This window comes from Delphinapterus leucas, chromosome 1 (genome assembly GCF_059928025.1).
Source record: "Delphinapterus leucas isolate spDelLeu-1000000601 "Yukka" chromosome 1, BTC_Dleu_Yukka2, whole genome shotgun sequence".
Lineage (NCBI taxonomy): Eukaryota > Metazoa > Chordata > Mammalia > Artiodactyla > Monodontidae > Delphinapterus > Delphinapterus leucas.
The window spans coordinates 85,212,321-85,229,481 of record NC_143129.1 but is presented as its reverse complement, the minus strand read 5'-3'; the positions used below and the strand labels follow the sequence as shown (position 1 = coordinate 85,229,481).

Below are 17,161 nucleotides of genomic sequence, written 5' to 3'. Positions count from 1 at the left end.
TTCAGATTCAAGATTTAAGAACGTGCCCCTCCCCCCAGCTTTTGCCTTTCATGGGCAAAGAGCCCCAAGAGTTTTACTTGGTCCTCGTGGTACAAACCCCCCACCTCTGATCATTTTGGAAGCTACGAACCCTCTCTGGCCACACTCTCAGAGCTGCATCTGTCACCCAGAGGAAAATCTTTAAGCCACCTACACTCTAAAATTTCACTCATCACCTTTAGACCGGACGCCGGGCATACTTTTGGTGGTACAGCTCATCCACTCGCCCCAGGTATCAAGTGCCTGGGAAAAGGCTGATTTTGTCACCAAGTGGTGAGAAATTCACTGTGGAATGAGAAGAGGCAATACTCACAAAGGGCTGCATGGGGTTGAGGAAGGGAAAATGGTAATAGGGACGCCTAGACCTTCACGTGGAGCTCTCCTGGCTGTGCTGCAAGGGGTGGCGAGGTCATCTAGTCTACACCCAGTAGGGCACTGGGCCATCAGAGGAACCAGAAGCAGCTCTCTTGGAGCTAGTACCTAAGACTTGCCTACTAGAAATTTTGTTATAGGAGTATGCCGTTTTTCTGCAGTAAACATGCATCCATTGAAATCTTCATCATGTCCTTCTGCCAATGGTACCTAGCTTGAGGTGTACCTCAGAGCATCCTGTTTTCTAATAGACACTTCCTTCCTAGCCCTAAGTTTTCCAACTCTGATTCATTGTAGTATTTCAAAGTTTTGTCCATTAACGTTCATCTCAGAGGTCCTATTTTTATTTTATTTTGGCTTGTTTTTTGCTCTAACATGTCCCCTGTTCCAGATAAGATCAATGACTACTAGGTCTAGGTTTTCTGGAACATTCTCAATTCCATAAGTTCAGTCTCCTTTTCAGGGCAAATCATGTGTCCCAAGTTTTGCTTGAAAAAATATGGTTACCCTGATTTTAAAATCACCATCTGACTTCTCCAGTCCTAACTTGTGCTTTGGTGTACTTTTCCTTTGTTGCTTTTTGGGGGCACTATTTTGTTTTATGTTTGGTAAGGAAAGGGGGTAGCTGAAAGAAGACAGTAATATTTGCCGATAACTTATTTATCATTAATTCATTCATTAATCTCTTTGGCAATCCTGCAAAGTTCGTATGATTTTAGAAATGAGGCAACTGAGAAAACTTCAATAATTTTCTCAAAGATAAAGAGCTGATAAGTACCACAGCTCAGCTTAGACTTTGATATCCGGCTCCAAAATCTGGGCTTTTTCAACTGTGGCGTAGATAATGTTTTCAAAGACCATACACCTGGTTTCCAGGGGACTTCATTGTCCAGTATCCTGTTTTGGGTGGTTATCTATGCTCAGTGCTGGGAAGCCACATGCTGCCTCCTACCTCTTCCCAACTCTGTCTTCTGCTTCCCCACCCAGTTCTTCCCCTTTTGAACCTAACAAACCTTCTCCCAATCATATCTGATAGAAGTCGTCACTCTCACCCACTATATTCTAGACTTCTGATGAATCCCTGGCTCTCAGCTCCTGGCATAGAATCTGAGAAAAATTGCCTTCTCCTCCTTCCTCTCTTTCTGCCTTTTTTCTTACCCTTGTGGTAGAACTGTTCTCTTTGGTCCATTATTTCTGTAAACATCTCAGGAGACATATGCTTCCGGGAGGTGAGACGTTTTGGCAGGTCTGATGTACTGGATACCAGCTTCTCCGGGGGTGGGGGGCGGCGAGACTGGGAAGCAAAAGTAAGACTCTTAAACTTACTTCATTGTCATCACTGCTACCAATCACAAGTCCAATGGAGAGCCAGGCTCTGTGGGAGCTCCCGCCCCAGGGGAAAGTACTCTATGTATGGCTTAGAATGTCAAGAAATGATAAAGCTCAGCAAACATAATGTTAGCAAAACATACAGGCAGACCCTCATTTAGTCAAGGTGTATCCTGTTTAGCGCTTAGATGTATGCCCTTGATCACGTCCATCATAAAATAATCCACAAATGTTTCCTGGATATCTCAAATCCATCAATTTCTCTTTAACCAGTTGCAACCAAACCACCACCATCACCTCTTGCCTAGACTATTTGCTGGAACAATCTGACTGGTTGCCCCATATTCACCTTTGTTTCTCATCAGTCTAGTCTCTAAGTAGTAACCAGGGAAGTGCTTCGGATACATGAATTAGACAAACTTACTCTATTGCTTAAATCCCTTCAGGGCTTTCCTTTGTTCTTAATCACAACATAATTCTATCAAGGTGGGAGACTTGGTAGTGGTGAGGCAGAAAGTGGTTTCTTTTACCCGATGAAACTGGCCAGGAGTGCCTGATCAAAAGACTGGACTCACCTGGAGAAGCATCCTGGGGCACCCGAAATGAAAAGAAACTTTCCGCTAAGCCAGAGCCATAAGAGAAGGCACCAATCCTGGAGCCAGCCAAGTCCTGGGCAGAGTGACTGAGGGGAAAGGAATCAAAACCTAAAACCACACATCAACATTATGTTCCGCACTGCAAAGAAGCCACCAGTCTAGTCAACCTCTTGCAACTAGAAATGGGTTCTGGGCACTCTACACAAACAGGGGCTTCTGGAAGACCCTGGGGGTAGGCCCAGAAGGAGGAAAACTTACCAAGAGGAGAACAGCTAAAGTCTAAGATACAGAAGCCACAGTGAGCATAACTGAATCTCTGGGATGTAAAAGGAACTTCTCCCCACGCAGGAAGCCAAGATGAATTCAGTGAACTCTGAAGGCACCTCCAAGTGAAGGTCAGACCACTGGACCCATCTCAAGGCTCCCATGTTGACTGGCACTGCTTCAGCAGTTGTAACTTTTTTTATTGTATCCTCATTAGGAATAATTTGAGCAAGTCCAATGATATACATATATATTTTTCTCATGTTGTATGCATGTACTAGTACAAGTGTTTTCTTGTAAAATCCACAAAATAGAATATCTATAAAAATAAAAACTAACATTTGGGCCCCTGCTGAGCATTACTGTTTTAATTGCTTTAGACATTTAACATTCATCGAAACCTTAGAAGGTAGGTATTGTTATTGTACAAATTTTATAGTTGGGAAAAAGAAGGCGCATAAAGGTTAAGTATTTTTCCAAGGTCAAAGCTAATAAATGGTAAAGAGATTTGAACACAGGTTGTGGGCTCTAAAGCTAGAATCTTTTGACCAACATGCTTTACTGAGTACAGAGATTTTAAAGGATGAGATCAAAATATGCATAAAAGTTCTACTATTTTCCTGCTGCACCAAATAGGTCTTGCTCATCCCCTGGCATCGTACATGCACTTCACTTTGGAGACCACTGTTTAATACTGATGGTACATCTGCCTACCCATACACCCTTGAAACCTGTTTCTTTCATTTTCCTTCCTTCCTTCTTTCATTCCTTTTTGAAAAGCTTCTGAACCAGAAGAGGAACAAAACTTGGTTGAACCCTCAGACCAGAGGCCATGGGTAAGAGGAGGTGATGTCACATGCAGTACTCACTGGAACAGAAGTGAGGCCAGGCATCCATCCATCCAGGGATGAAGTGTACATATTCCCGTTGTGTGTGGAGAGGTAGAGGGACGCCTTGCTCTTCTTGTTGAACATGTCTAGAGAGGCCTTTTGAAATGCTTTTTCTATGTCCTTATCGGTGTAGGTGTCTTTCAGCTTTAGCCCCCTGTGAGGCAGCCAGGGGAATAGGCCAGGTGAGAAGCCACATGAGGGAAGGAATGCAGCACGGGGAATAGTGTAACAGCTACTGGAGAGAAGACTTTGGGACACATGTTTTTTATAATAGAATATTTGGAAATACAGAAAACACAGAGGAAAACTGTCACTAATAGTCTTACCATTCAGAGAGAGCACTTAGGTCATAGTTTTCTTATGGAATCCATTCCTAATTTTATACAGTTTGTTGGAAAGTAAAATCATGCGATACATTCTGTTTAGCATGCTTCCTTAACTAATTTTCTCTATGACATTGTCAGCTACTCTAACATTATTTTTTTTTTTTTTTTTTTGCGGTACGCGGGCCTCTCACTGTTGTGGCCTCTCCCGTTGCGGAGCACAGGCTCCAGACGCGCAGGCTCAGCAGCCATGGCTCACGGGCCCAGCTGCTCCACGGCATGTGGAATGTGGGATCTTCCTGGACCGGGGCACGAACCCGTGTCCCCTGCAGCGGCAGGCGGACTCTCAACCACTGTGCCACCAGGGAAGCCCTCTAACATTATTTTTAAAGGCTGCCAAATGGACCATGATATGATGCACCCTACTTTAACCGATTGTGGCATTTCTGTCCTCATTAGCTAAAATACTACAGAGAATAGCTACATGTTATTTTTTTTTTTTTCAGGAAACTATTTTTTCATTTAAAAATTTTTATGCAATTTTTAAAAGGTTACTTTCCATTTACAGTTATCACAAAATGTTGGCTATATTCCCCGTGATGTACAATACATCCTTGAGCCTATATTAGACCCAATAGTCTGTACCTCCTACACCCCTATGTTGCCCATCCCCCTCTCCCCACTGGTATCCACTAGTTTGTTCTATCTATGAGTCTGCTTCTTTTTTGTTATATTCACTGGTATGTTGTATTTTAGATTCCACTTACAAGTGATATCATACAGCATTTGTCTTTCTCTGTCTGACTCATTTCACTTAGCATAATGTCCTCCAAGTCCATCCATGTTGTTGCAAATGGCAAAATTTTGTTCTTTTTTATGATTGAGTAGTATTCCATTGTATATGTGTACCACATCTTCTTTATCCATTCATCTGTTGATGGACTCTTAGGTTGCTTCCACACCTTGGCAAATGTAAATAATGCTGCTCTGAACGTTGGGGTGCATGTATCTTTTCAAATTAGTGTTTTGGGGTTTTTTTGATGTATACCCAGGACTAGAATTTCTGGGTCATATGGTAGTTCTATTTTTAGTTTTCTGAGGAATAGCTACATGTTCTTTTAAACATGTGGAATTACTGAGCCAAAGATGCACATCTATTAAGGCTTTTGCTTCATGTTTTCCTATTACTCCCCCAAATATTTGTATCAGTTTACTATTGCTCATTTTCTCATAGACTCAATTCTGGGTATACAAAAATTTTAAACGCTATCTAAAGAAAACATTAACTTGTTTATATTTGTTACTAATGGCTATGCACATTTAAAAATATGATTATGTGCATTTCTTCCTTGAGGAAATCTCTTGTCCATATACTTTGTTCAGTTTTCTACTTAGTGTGTTTTTCTTATTATTGATGAGACTTTCATATATTAGAGATATTAAGCTATTATCTTTGGTATATGTTAGAATGTTTTTCCATGGGGTAGGTCTTAGAAGCAGTGTTTGTGCTAATTTGGATGTTGGTGGCAGGGTTAGCAGTAGTAGTTAGAAACAGGGGCAGATGTTGGTAAAATACTCCAAAACTTGAACAGATACCAGGAAGAAAGGGAAAGATTCCCTTCCCAGTGAGAACTCTTTGTATTCTTCTTTTCTGAATGTCTTGGAGTATCACATCAATAAACAGCATTCTCCCTGCTTTATTGACAACGAAGGGGAGTGAGCTGGACTATCTCTATTTCATAGGTGCGGGGATTTGAGGCAACAAGCAAGAAATTCATTAAGCCAACGGCTAGTGGGAATGAGACCAGACACTCCCCAAGTTGCCATCCTGCATTGTGATTACTTGCTTCTAGGTGTTTCTTTCTGTACAGACTGTGAGATCCTCTAGGCAGGTGTCATGGAGTCACATCCACTTTTATGTCCCCAGAGTTTAGTATGTTGTCTGACACATAGTTGATGTTCATAACATGTTTATTGCCTGAATAATTTAGCCACACTCCCTTTCCCCTTTTTATTACTCTCTGAAGCTTCTTATAGTCACTTGATCTAGAGGTTCTGGCAGTGCCCCTGTGCTCCCTAAGATACAGGATGAGGTCTCTGAGAAGACAATAACGCACTAACCCACATGAGGACTTGGTGTCATTTCTACTGTGTTGGAGGATTGTTGTCTTTTCCCACAGGAGTGGCTGGTGGTCCAGACTCAAGGCATGAGGAAGCCTCCTCCTTCTTATGAATAGGACTCACCTGAAGGCTTCCAGCCTCTTATAGAGGCCGGTCTGTGTGTTGCCACTGGCTAACAGAAAGTCATTGAACATCAGGTGAGCCAGGGATTTCTGGACCCTCTTGCAGAAGGGTGTGTGAAAGATCACAAACTGTAAATCATCAGGAGTGAAATGTCGATAGATGCCAGATGGAAGAAGAAGTGTGAAAGCAAGGATGTGGCATGATCCACTTAGACATACTCTCCAAGATCTAACTGTGCTGAGGTCTCCCAGAAAACTGGCTCCTACCTCCGGCAAACACACAGAGGTTTGTTCATTCATTTTACTAAGCACTCGACTCATAAAGAAGGTAAAGAAACAAATATTTTCTTCCTGTCTGCCATTGCCAACCTCTATGACAAATAATTCCTCAAATCAACCTCGTACTGTATTATTTTCTCTATTTTCCAGGGGAGAAAACAGTCTCCAAAATATGAAGCTGAGTCATGTGTCCAAGGTCACCCAGCTTGAAAAGAGCTGGCTTTGGCTTTGGGTTCTGGTGTCTCTGGATCTACACTCCAGACTCTCTCATATTCCAAAGAGAAGAGCAATGCACCCCCTGCCCTTAGGAAAGTTTACAATTCGGTGCTGAGATCCAAAGCGGCATTGATCAAATTCCATATGAGATTAAGGACTAAAATTAGAATGTCATAAGAATTCAGAGGATGCCAGAGCAATTAGCCAATAACAATTTTACAGTGGATGGGCAGAGGCAGAGATGTCCAAGTTGACTCCTTTCCCATGGAGGCAGCCAACATCCCACCCAGTGCAGCAGAGAGGGGCAAGATGCTTCAGGACACCCCTAAAGCATCCATGCTCTGATGCCTCACCACATGCCTTTTCCCACACTGAAACCTGCCTTTTTTAGGTGCCCAGCTGGGCATGGCTAAACAGGTAGGAACCCCCCCCTTTATTTTTTAAGTGTATGGGTTTCTCTTTATTTTTAAAAGAAGATTCGTTTCTTTTCTGATTATGGAATTGGTACATATTTTTTAGCAGAGAACTTCAGAAAGTAAGGTGAAAATAAAATCAACTTCCAACACTACCAGGCAAAGAAAAAGAATCACTGATAACACTTAAGTATACTGAAAATACAGGTAAGAATTTTCAACATCAACCAGACTTTAAAAAGTGGCAAACTATAAACCAAGAGTCAAATTACTCCTGACTTCAACAGAAACGAATCCTGGCCTCCATAGGACGTGGTCACTCTGATTCACACAGTACCTCCCCAGGTGGCTGGCACCCACTGGCTTCAGCTTTGACCTTGGATTGTCTACTTTCTTTCATTTAACTCAAGTTAGAGTCAATTTCATGCTTGACTTTGGGTGACTTCCAAAGGGACTTTAGCCCAGGCCCAGGAAAGAGTGTCAGAAGAAGGGGACATGAAACAATTCTCTTGTGATCATTTGAAGAGGAGAAAAGAGTCCTTGTCTTAAGAGGTTAGGACATACTCTTGGCCTCGTGTGAATAGGGTCCCCACCTTCTGCCCTCTGAGCCCCATACCTTGTTCCCACTTGTTCTGGATCTTTTGACGGTATAACATGTAGCATCGGTCCAGGGCCCGTAAGTAGCGCTGGACGGACAGCTTCCCATCCAATTGTGGGCACTCTGAAGTCATATCTGCTTTGTAGAAGTCATATACATTCTCCATGTGGGTTGCTCTAAGCCCTGGCAAGGCACACAGAGGGATTCGGGGACTGTACAAGGCAGCCCACGTTGAGCAGAGAGGATAGGAGAGCCACATACAAGAAGCCCCCTGGTCTTTATCTTTCTCGTACCCAAGCCTGAGCCCACCGAGCATCCCTCATGTGTTCAAAAGGAGTTGATTGAATTGCCACTTTTATATAAATGAGATTTATATTTCCATTTCCATACCTAGATGGGCTTAAAAAAATCTGGAATAGACACCAAAAGTCTCAAAGGAAAGCTTTCACTTTATACTCAATTATCTTCTTTCATTTTCAGTTGTCTGTTTAGCTCTCAAAGGGTCCTTGTCAGCAGCATCAGTGCCAGCCATTCCACACATCATTATCCCAAAGTGTGATGGTGCAGAAGAGGCAACCTTGCTGATCCCTCTCTTCCCCTCCTCCCTGCCCTCTGCTCCCCAGTCCAGTCTTTTGGAGGCAGTCAATAGCATCATCAGATCCACATTTCAGCCCTGCGTAGTGGGTGGGCCAACTTGGAATTAGGAGCTAGGTATTTGGCTACGCCATGCACAGTCTCCCAGCGCCACATAGCCACTGTTTACCACAAACCTCTCTCGAGGGCTAGAGGGCCCTTGGGCCCAACCAGCATTGCCACAGCTCCAGCCCTGCCTGTGCGGTGAATATTACCACTGGAGTACACTGCGATGTCTCCACAGGCCACCAGGGCATAGTGACTTGTAATGAGAGACAAGAAATAATTATTATCACTACCAAATCTCAAGTAGACTGAAAGCCTCCTGTATGCCAGGCACAATTTTAGGTACTGGTGATAGATCACTGAACCAAAATAAAAATTCTTGCCCCATGGAACTTGTTCTAGTGAAATTCATCATGACACATTTGAAATGCAATGTCAAAACTCAGTGTTCTGTGGCCCTAGCTGTAAAATCCTCATTTATTCAGAATTCAGCTTCTGAATTCAATGAAACATTCATAAATTAGCACTTCTGGAGATAATTTAGGTTTGTTCTGATCACCTTACAGCACTTCATAGCACTACAGTGGAAATTTCTTTCAAATCATAGAAGGCCAAGGGATGGGGAGGGAAACTAATATTTGAAATCCTAGATAGACACGAGCTATCCTCAAACAATCCTTAAAATAATCCAGTGAGGCAGGAAATATCCACATTTACAAAGGAAGACACTGCCTTCTAGAGAATCCAAGTAATTTGTCTAAGGTCACCCACCTCATGAATACGGAATTATATATTCAGACCCGGTTCTGACTGGATCCTGAACCACGTGCTTCGAACAATCTGGTATTACCTTCCTTCTGAGAAGAGTTAGTGTCAAGTAACCACATTTAATGTAGGTGATCCATAGTAACTACTTCTGTAGTAGCCAGGTGATTATTCAATAAATGATTGTTGTCTTGAATATATTTGTTCCTCTCTCATCTGATAGTACTGCCCGCCCTCAAACTTGCGTTTGTGAGAGAAACATGGCAGCAATTTTAGTATTCTACCTAAACTGTGAGGAAGCCCCCAGGGTTTACGTCAGCACTGTGTTGAGAGCCATTATTTCTGTATAATTCAGTCCTCACAATAAGCCTATCTGTCAGATACAGTTATCTCCTCTTTATAGACAAAGGAATTGAGACCCAAAGAACCTGAGTCACCTACCTAAAGCCATGCAGCTAATAGATGGTAGGATAAAGATTCAGAGTCAGGATTCCAACCCAAATTCATTGAAACCCAAGAACCTTCTCTTAAGATTATATAACAACTCAAACTCCAACCCCAACGAAACAGTATTGTTTTTTTTTCCTGCAATTTTATATACATAAATATATAAAATATATAATAAACATATAATATAGATAAACAAAATTTATATATGTATATAAAATTAGGAAACTATAGAATAGTATTTAGAAGCCATTAAGGAAAAAACCAGTCAATTAGACTGCCTAAAATTAAAACCTTCTATCAGAAACAAACTCAAAAGACAAACTGGGGAAGTACTTACAGTACATAAAGCCAACAAAGGATTATTTTCATTCATATATAAGCGCCTCATAAGAAAGATAAGATATGTAATAGAAAAATGACCAATAAACATCATAAAAATATCAAAGTTCTCTTATAATAGCAAAGGAAAATCAATGATACTATTATTTTACTTATTAAACTGACAAAGATTAGAAAGTTTGATAATATATATTGTAGGAATGCACTTTAGTACAACATGTTGAAGAGCAATTTGGAACATTCTATCAAACTTTTAGATCAAACTATTCTGCAATTCCACTTCTAGGAATCTATTCCTAGAACATATTAACATGAGCATGCAAAGCTATTGTACAACATCCATTAAAACAGTATTTATAATTGCAAAAACATACATCAATCTAAATATCCATCTATATGGGACTAAGCTTTGGCATATCTATCAATAGGATATTATGTGGCTTTTAAAAGAATGACTTTAGGTGACCTTATGTGTATAGCTATCTATCTATCTATCTATCTGTCTATCTTATATCTATCTATCTATAGAATGACGTCTAAGACATCATAGAGATGAGGAATAATGTGTACAATGTTAAAAAATGAATAGATAAGGGTATGCTTTCAGGTATATAGAAAATTCCTGGAAGAATACATAGAAACCGTCAGTGTTAAATTATGGGAGTTGGTAATGGAGTGTCAAAGGGAAATTTTTCTTTACTTTTCACCCTTGTGTTTGTGTGTGTATGTGTGTGTGTGTGTGTGTGTGTGTGTGTATGTGTACTTAACTGTTGGTTTCAATTACCTTCATTTAAAACAAAAAAAGACAAGAAAAAATGAGGTCTCTCAGGCAATCTGAGCCAGTACCACTCTTTCCTTCCCTCATACCCTGCTGTCTCTCTGGAGTGGTCCAGAACTTCTTGGTGAGTCCCAGAACCACCTTCTCCCATCTGAGAGTCCCCAGGTGGATGGCCAGGTCAGAAGCAGAGATCACATCTACGCTGGCCTTGTCTTGTTTTGGCAGTTGCCGTTAGACTCAAGCTTAAATATGCTTTTTGTTTGAGTATAAATTAACAATTTACATCCTAATAGCTTGTTTGAATTTTTCCCCGCAAGACATCACGTTAAAGAAGGATGCATTTGCAGCCCTCTCCTGTGGAATACCCAACCATTCAGCAGAATCTACTCATTTGAAATGACATGTTTGAAGCTGATAATGCCCCCAAATATAGGCTCTGATTTTGGGTTAAAGGCTGGTGTGTGTCCCTTGCCCTTCACTTCTACTCTCTAACTAAATGCTGGGTTGGACATATTGGTGGTGACGGTAGTAGGGGTTGCTGGAGAGGTAATAATACAAATGCCAAGCAGGAGAAGCACTGCAAGTACAGGTTTGATTATGTAGAGACTAGAACATGCCAAATCAATGGAATCATTGATGGCGAGGCTATGCAGGGCAGTTGAAAAAAACACTGAATGGGTGTATGGAATTGTACTGCCTTGTTGCATGAACAGAGACAAACCATTAAACTCTTCTTGCCCTCTTTTTTTAAGTGAAAAATATTGGATTAGATAGTCTCTAGGGTCACCGCCAACATCAAGACTTCATAATTAATTTTATAATTAATGTTTCTTATGGTTTCTAAAGTTTAAATCCTGGTTTCCAACTTAGTAAATGTAGGGCCTTGTCTGCCCAGGTACTGTTTTTTCACATCTCCATTGATATCTTGTTTAATGCCTGTAAGGCAGGTAGGCAAACAAAAACTCTGAGTCTCACAGAGGTTAAGGGACTTGTCATCAATTATTGACAGACCTAGGTTTCTAACTCTCCTAGGAACCAGGTAAGAGAGAGAAAGTAGAAATACTCTGTGTCATAGTCTATCCTGTGATTCTTTGGGTCTATTTTTATCAGGGTGTTTTTCCCTAACACCTAAACTTGTTTAAGTCTTTTAACATCACCAATCTCTTTCCCGCTCAGAGACTTGGGAGAAACCTTAGAGAAACAGGAAGAATGAAATGGGAAATATACCAAATTTGATTTGGTGTCTTGCTTCTGCCATGCACTACGTGTAAGATATTAGAGCCTCCATTTTCCCCCCGTAAATCAGGTATGACACCCACTTCCTAGGCTGTTGTGAGGACCAAATGAATGACTCTGTGAACATGCTCCCTGATTAACTGTATAAAGCTATACACGTCTCAGGGGTTATTATCATTGTGGTTGTTGGATGATCGCAGCAGCTGTATGAAGAAGGTGTCCTTCCCTCCCTGAATGAAACCACCCAAGGAAAGGAGAAGCTGAGGATTCGGCCTCCAACCCAGCTCCCTTCTTACATAAGCCTCTGGCAGCACGTACCATCCCAGGAGCTGGACTCCACCCAGTTGGCAACACTGAATAGAGAGAGGCGGTGTCACCGTAGCAGGCACTGGTGATATCTATGCCCTCCATGTCGGTGTTGCCCGAATCCTGGAAGAGCTCCACGAGCACTGTTTTGACAGCCTTGGACTTGTCGATGATGGTCTCAGTGCCCGCTTCCAGCCGGCCCACAGGTTCCCGTGGGAGCTTCGTGCGCTCCGTCAGCTGCTGCACCACCGTCAGGCACAGGGAGTTGATGCCCTCCTGGACTGAGCAGAAGCCCGTCTGGGTCTGGCCCATGCCCACTGTGTACTTCCCTGCCTCCACACTGTTAAACTTCTCCATGTCTGTTTGGTCCACATATTGGGCTGGGAAATAGACCTCCAGGGCAAGGATGCCCACATCCTTTGGCCAAGCATCTCTTTTGGCCAAGGGGATAGCAGGGACTGTAGAAAACCTGTAGTAGAGAAAACAATAAAAATTCCACTAATGGGCTCTAGCTAGTTTCCTCAAAAGACAGTACGGCAATCATTTCCTTCATTTTTTAAAAAATATATTTTAAAGACATCAGATGAATACAAATTTAGGATTGTTATCTTTTTATCAGATGAATACAAATTTAGAATCGTATTTTCCTGTTGAATTTACCCTTTTATCCTTAGCAAATGTCCCTACGGCATTTTTATAGCTAAATACATGTGGAACAAGCAATGTCTGTGGGAATACAGAAGACAGAGAGGGCAATTCCAAACTGGAGCAGAGAAAAAGTGGAGAAAGATTCAGTAAAGAGGGAAGAAAACTGTTTGTTTCCTGGACCCACCACCTCTCTTCAACCCTGACTCCTAATCCCTCTGGAGAAGATCTGGAGTTTCTTCTTCTAGCTACAAGTAAAGAACTCACCAAACCCACCTTCTATTTGTTCCACATAAAAAGTACCTGAAAAGTACCTGAAAGCTTTAGAGGTACTTTAGAGGTATTCTTAATTTTCCAGATGGTGAAAGCAAGGCACACATTGGTGAAGCAATGTGCTCAGGGTAACTTCTCAGTTTCTCATCTGTTAGAAATATTCTGTCTTTTCACTCATGAGTGCCACCAAATTCCTTTGACTTGCATCTGGCTACAGGATTCCTGATCGTGGAAGAGTGACAGGGTGGCTCTGCAGGCTTATGAATTTAGCTCTATGCCACAGGAATTGTAGCCCAGATGGAATGTATCCATCAGTCATCCTCAGGATTCTGGGCTTCTTGTAACCCCAGTTTTCCCATCACAGAGGTCACTTTAAAGGACTGCTGTGAGGCAAAAGTGGATCATGTGATCACAAGATAGTGAGGCAAAGTGATAAATGTTTATTCATATCTGACAAAAGAGAATTGAAGTTTAGTTCTCTGCCCTATTTATTTGGTGACACTCAGATAATTAGAGTTTATACTCTCAAATGTTTGTGGAAGAGCTTCCCAGTACCTAGAGCTAATGGCTACCCAGAGCTCAGTCCTGTGCTTGGCTGGGTTTTCTCTCATTCTCATTCTCCCTCTGTCGTCTCTAAGCTCACTCCATCCCTCTCTTCCCAGTTAGAAATCTCAAGGCATAAGGAAAGTTTCCAAGAATTAGTCACTTTGTAACTTTTGTAAATGTCTTGGTAGGGGGTTATTACTTGGAAATGGATTCCAGAGCCTTGAAAAAAAGTTAACATGTAGAGGTTTCCAGAAACATCAGGCCACTGGAGTTAAGAGTATCCAACTAATCTTGTACTTTCTCTAAAAAATAATCACTTTATTTAATTTAGAACTGGTTTTGTTCTGGTGTTGCTTGGTTCAAGAACATGCATCAGACTTTTATTTCTTTACTCCATCTCGCCTCCTTCTCTTGTGTTTCAAAATTAGCTATTAGGGCCTCCCTGGTTGTACAGTGGTTAAGAATCCACCTGCCATTGCAAGGGACACAGGTTCGAGCCCTGGCCCGGGAAGATCCCACATGCCGTGGAGCAACTAAGCTGGTGCGCCACAACTACTGAGCCTGTGCTCTAGAGCCCACGAGCCACAACTACTGAGCCTGCGTGCCACAACTACTGAAGCCCACACACCTAGAGCCCGTGCTCTGCAACAAGAGAAGCCACAACAATGAGAAACCCATGCACTGCAACAAAGAGTAGCCTCTGCTCACCACAACTAGAGAGAGCCTGCACACAGAAACGAAGACCCAACACAGCCAAAAAACAAACAAACAACAACAACAAAAAAACAAAATTAGCTATTATATGCCAGGCACTGTGCTATGGAGGGCTGTGGGGGTGAAGGGGACGGGCGGAGAAAGGTGGAGATCAAGGTTCTTGGGGGCCTCCTCCACCAGTAGGAGGAATGAGATAAGCACATACATACTATATAACCCAACCAAGAGTCAGAATATGATAAAGGCCACAAGAGGGATATGGGCAAAACCCCACAGGAATTCAAAGGAAGCAGAGATTTCCTGTGTGTGGGAGAATCAGGAATGGCCTCATGGAAGGGACTAAATTTGAGGTCAACATTGATGGATAAGTGGAGCTTCTTCCGATGAAGAATTGGAGGGTGGCTGCAGGGGCAGTGCCACAGCAGGGGGTGATTGAACGGGTAAGGGCACCTGGAGCAGAGAGTGAAGGGGAGAAGGAGGACAACAAATGAGAAAAGCAGGTGGGGACCATGAAGTGGAGGACAAAGGTCTTCCTTATTTTAAAGGCGGTTGAAGCACATGGGGCGGGAGCCGTCTTTATGGTGGATTTAGAGTGAATGCAGGTTGGATTAGAGGGGATAGACATACAGAGAAAAGGAGAGCCATAAAGAGGACTCTTAATACCCATTCAGGCCATGGAAAATGGGATTAGCTGTGAGTACACCAAAAGGGAAATGTGAATAATTCCAAGTGTTTGAACCGAGGACATCAGAAGGAGGGGGCAGGTTAGGGGGATTGAGGTTTATCTCTTGGAGGACAGCCAAGGGCTGCTTACTGAGACAAGCAAATCCACTTCAATCCCTTCCTCACAAATGGAAAAACATGTTAAATTCTGAGCTGGGACATTGGGCCTGTACTCAGGGGGTGGGGAAGAGTGTTGATGATGGTGGGGAGTCATGAAGAAAATAAGAAGGCTAAAGGTATCTCCTCCCACCCGATACATCCACGCACCCAGGTTCCCTGGGCACCAGGCAAGGGAAGACACTGGGCGAAAGGTGTTTTTCTAAATATTCTTGGAACGCAGTGTAGAAATGGGAAGTAAGAAAGGGCTAGTCCTAAAGTACACTGGTTGGTTTAGGGGTTCCCGAGTGCTAGCGGTAGCTGTGTTACCATCAATGCTGGGAGACTGCGAGCCCTTGGGCTGGACTTGGGGAGTGTTTGCAAAAAAAAAAAAGGAGTGCGTGTGTGCTTCTGTGCACGAGCACATGGTACACACGCACACACACACGCACACACTTACACTCTTAGCTTTACATATCACGTCCCCCTATCATGAAATCAGAGAGCAGTGAAACACGCTTCTTATCCTCAGTCCATTTTGAATCTGACTGCAGTGACTTGAAGCAGCTGGTTTTACTGACACTGCAGGTGACACAGAATCCTGAAGGTCTCAGCAGGGGCTGGGGGGAGAGGTGCAAACGGTGGTGGAGAGAATGCCATGGGCCCTGGTACCGATATTTCCACTGCTTCGTGCTGCTGGGGGTGTAAAACGTGTCTTGCTGACATCGGCAGGTGCCAGAGGTTTGGGATCCTGGAATTCTGTAAACAGACCTGGGCTGTCTCTTTAGAGATGAGGTGACTGAGACCTTGAGAGGTTAACTTGCTTCTCTAAGGCTGTGCCCAAGCCTTGCCAACTTTTGACTGGGATTCTAGTGACTTCTGCCTCTGGAAACCCTGCCTCTGCTTATCAAGGCTCTGTGGCTTCTAAAACTGGGCACAACTTCTCACTTAGAACATGGGCAAATCAAAGAAAAACATCATCTCTCCAACATGTACATACCTGCACTGCTCCTGGGCATGTATGGAAAAGGATGGCACTGATCCCTCCTTTCTTGGGCTCTTGTGGCAGCCTTGTTTATGTTCAGCCACCTCAGGAGGCTATGGTGTTCCTCATAACACATCCTAAGGTAATCCAACCTGGCCTTGGACCCTTGTCTGAGTTACTCTCACTTGGTTGTCGAGAAAGCTCTCTGTCGAGTTAGCTGTTATTAATGTATTGTGATAATACGGAAAATCTTTCAAAACCAAAGGGAATGAATCTTTTCATAGTAGCCCTTTAAGTAGTTGGGAGTGGTACGGGCATACAGGCAAAGGGCTGGAATTAGCGAGGATAAAGAGCCTGCTCCATTTCTTCTATTTTTATTGTCGCTCTTGTGTTTGTATAGCGCTATACAATTTCCAAGTGCAATGCAATAAGTGCTGCAATAAAAGTACAGGAGCCCTAGAGAGGTGATCGTCATTTGAAGCTCAAGGTCTCCTGAAGAGGAAAGGTCTGCTTTACTGATGGGGCTAGTGATATGTGGACAGGTGATCCAGCTTTCCCAAAGACCTACAGCTGGTAAATGGCAGGTTGGGCACTCAACCATGTCTTTCGACTCCAGATTCTGCTCTTTCCACTTTGGTCTTCTACTTCACAATAAAATGTTCCTGCCCTCTGATCTTCCAATGAATCTCTCCCTCCATCCCTCTCTCATGGCACCGATCTCCCTCTATCTTTTACAAAAGTCATGCATTCACTCATTAGTTCATTCAATTAAACCCTCTGTCTACTATGACTCTGTGCAGGGCACGGGGAACAGTCAGAGTGGTTCCTGATTTAGGGGAAACAGAGGCAACTTCATTTTCCTGAAGACAGAGAACTTCCAGCTGCCCCCAGAAGTCCAAGTCTCCTACGTCTTCCATCATCTTTAGATTCTTGCCTCCATACATCTTGGTGCTTACTGCTCTAACCCAATCACCCACCTTGCTCTGTCACCCCATGCCCTTCCACTGAGCCACTGGCAAAGCTCTGTCATCAACTGAAAATTCCTTATTTCCAATCCTTTTTCTGAAAACGCCCTTTGCTTCTTTCTCTGTCTCAGACTGCAAC

The 17,161-nt window shown here is 42.8% G+C and overlaps 1 protein-coding gene across 1 annotated transcript in view; it reads right to left on the bottom strand.

Annotated features, from left to right (window-relative positions):
- Window positions 1–217: 217 nt before the first annotated feature.
- Window positions 218–17,161, bottom strand: part of HMGCS2 (3-hydroxy-3-methylglutaryl-CoA synthase 2) — a 43,297-nt gene continuing 26,353 nt past the window's right edge. The window contains 10 exon segments of the mRNA XM_089908344.1: window positions 218–324; window positions 1,570–1,692; window positions 2,313–2,422; window positions 2,771–2,778; window positions 3,476–3,644; window positions 6,058–6,223; window positions 7,581–7,745; window positions 8,333–8,457; window positions 12,084–12,133; window positions 12,136–12,544. Coding sequence (XP_089764470.1) covers window positions 218–324; window positions 1,570–1,692; window positions 2,313–2,422; window positions 2,771–2,778; window positions 3,476–3,644; window positions 6,058–6,223; window positions 7,581–7,745; window positions 8,333–8,457; window positions 12,084–12,133; window positions 12,136–12,544 — 1,432 coding nt within the window.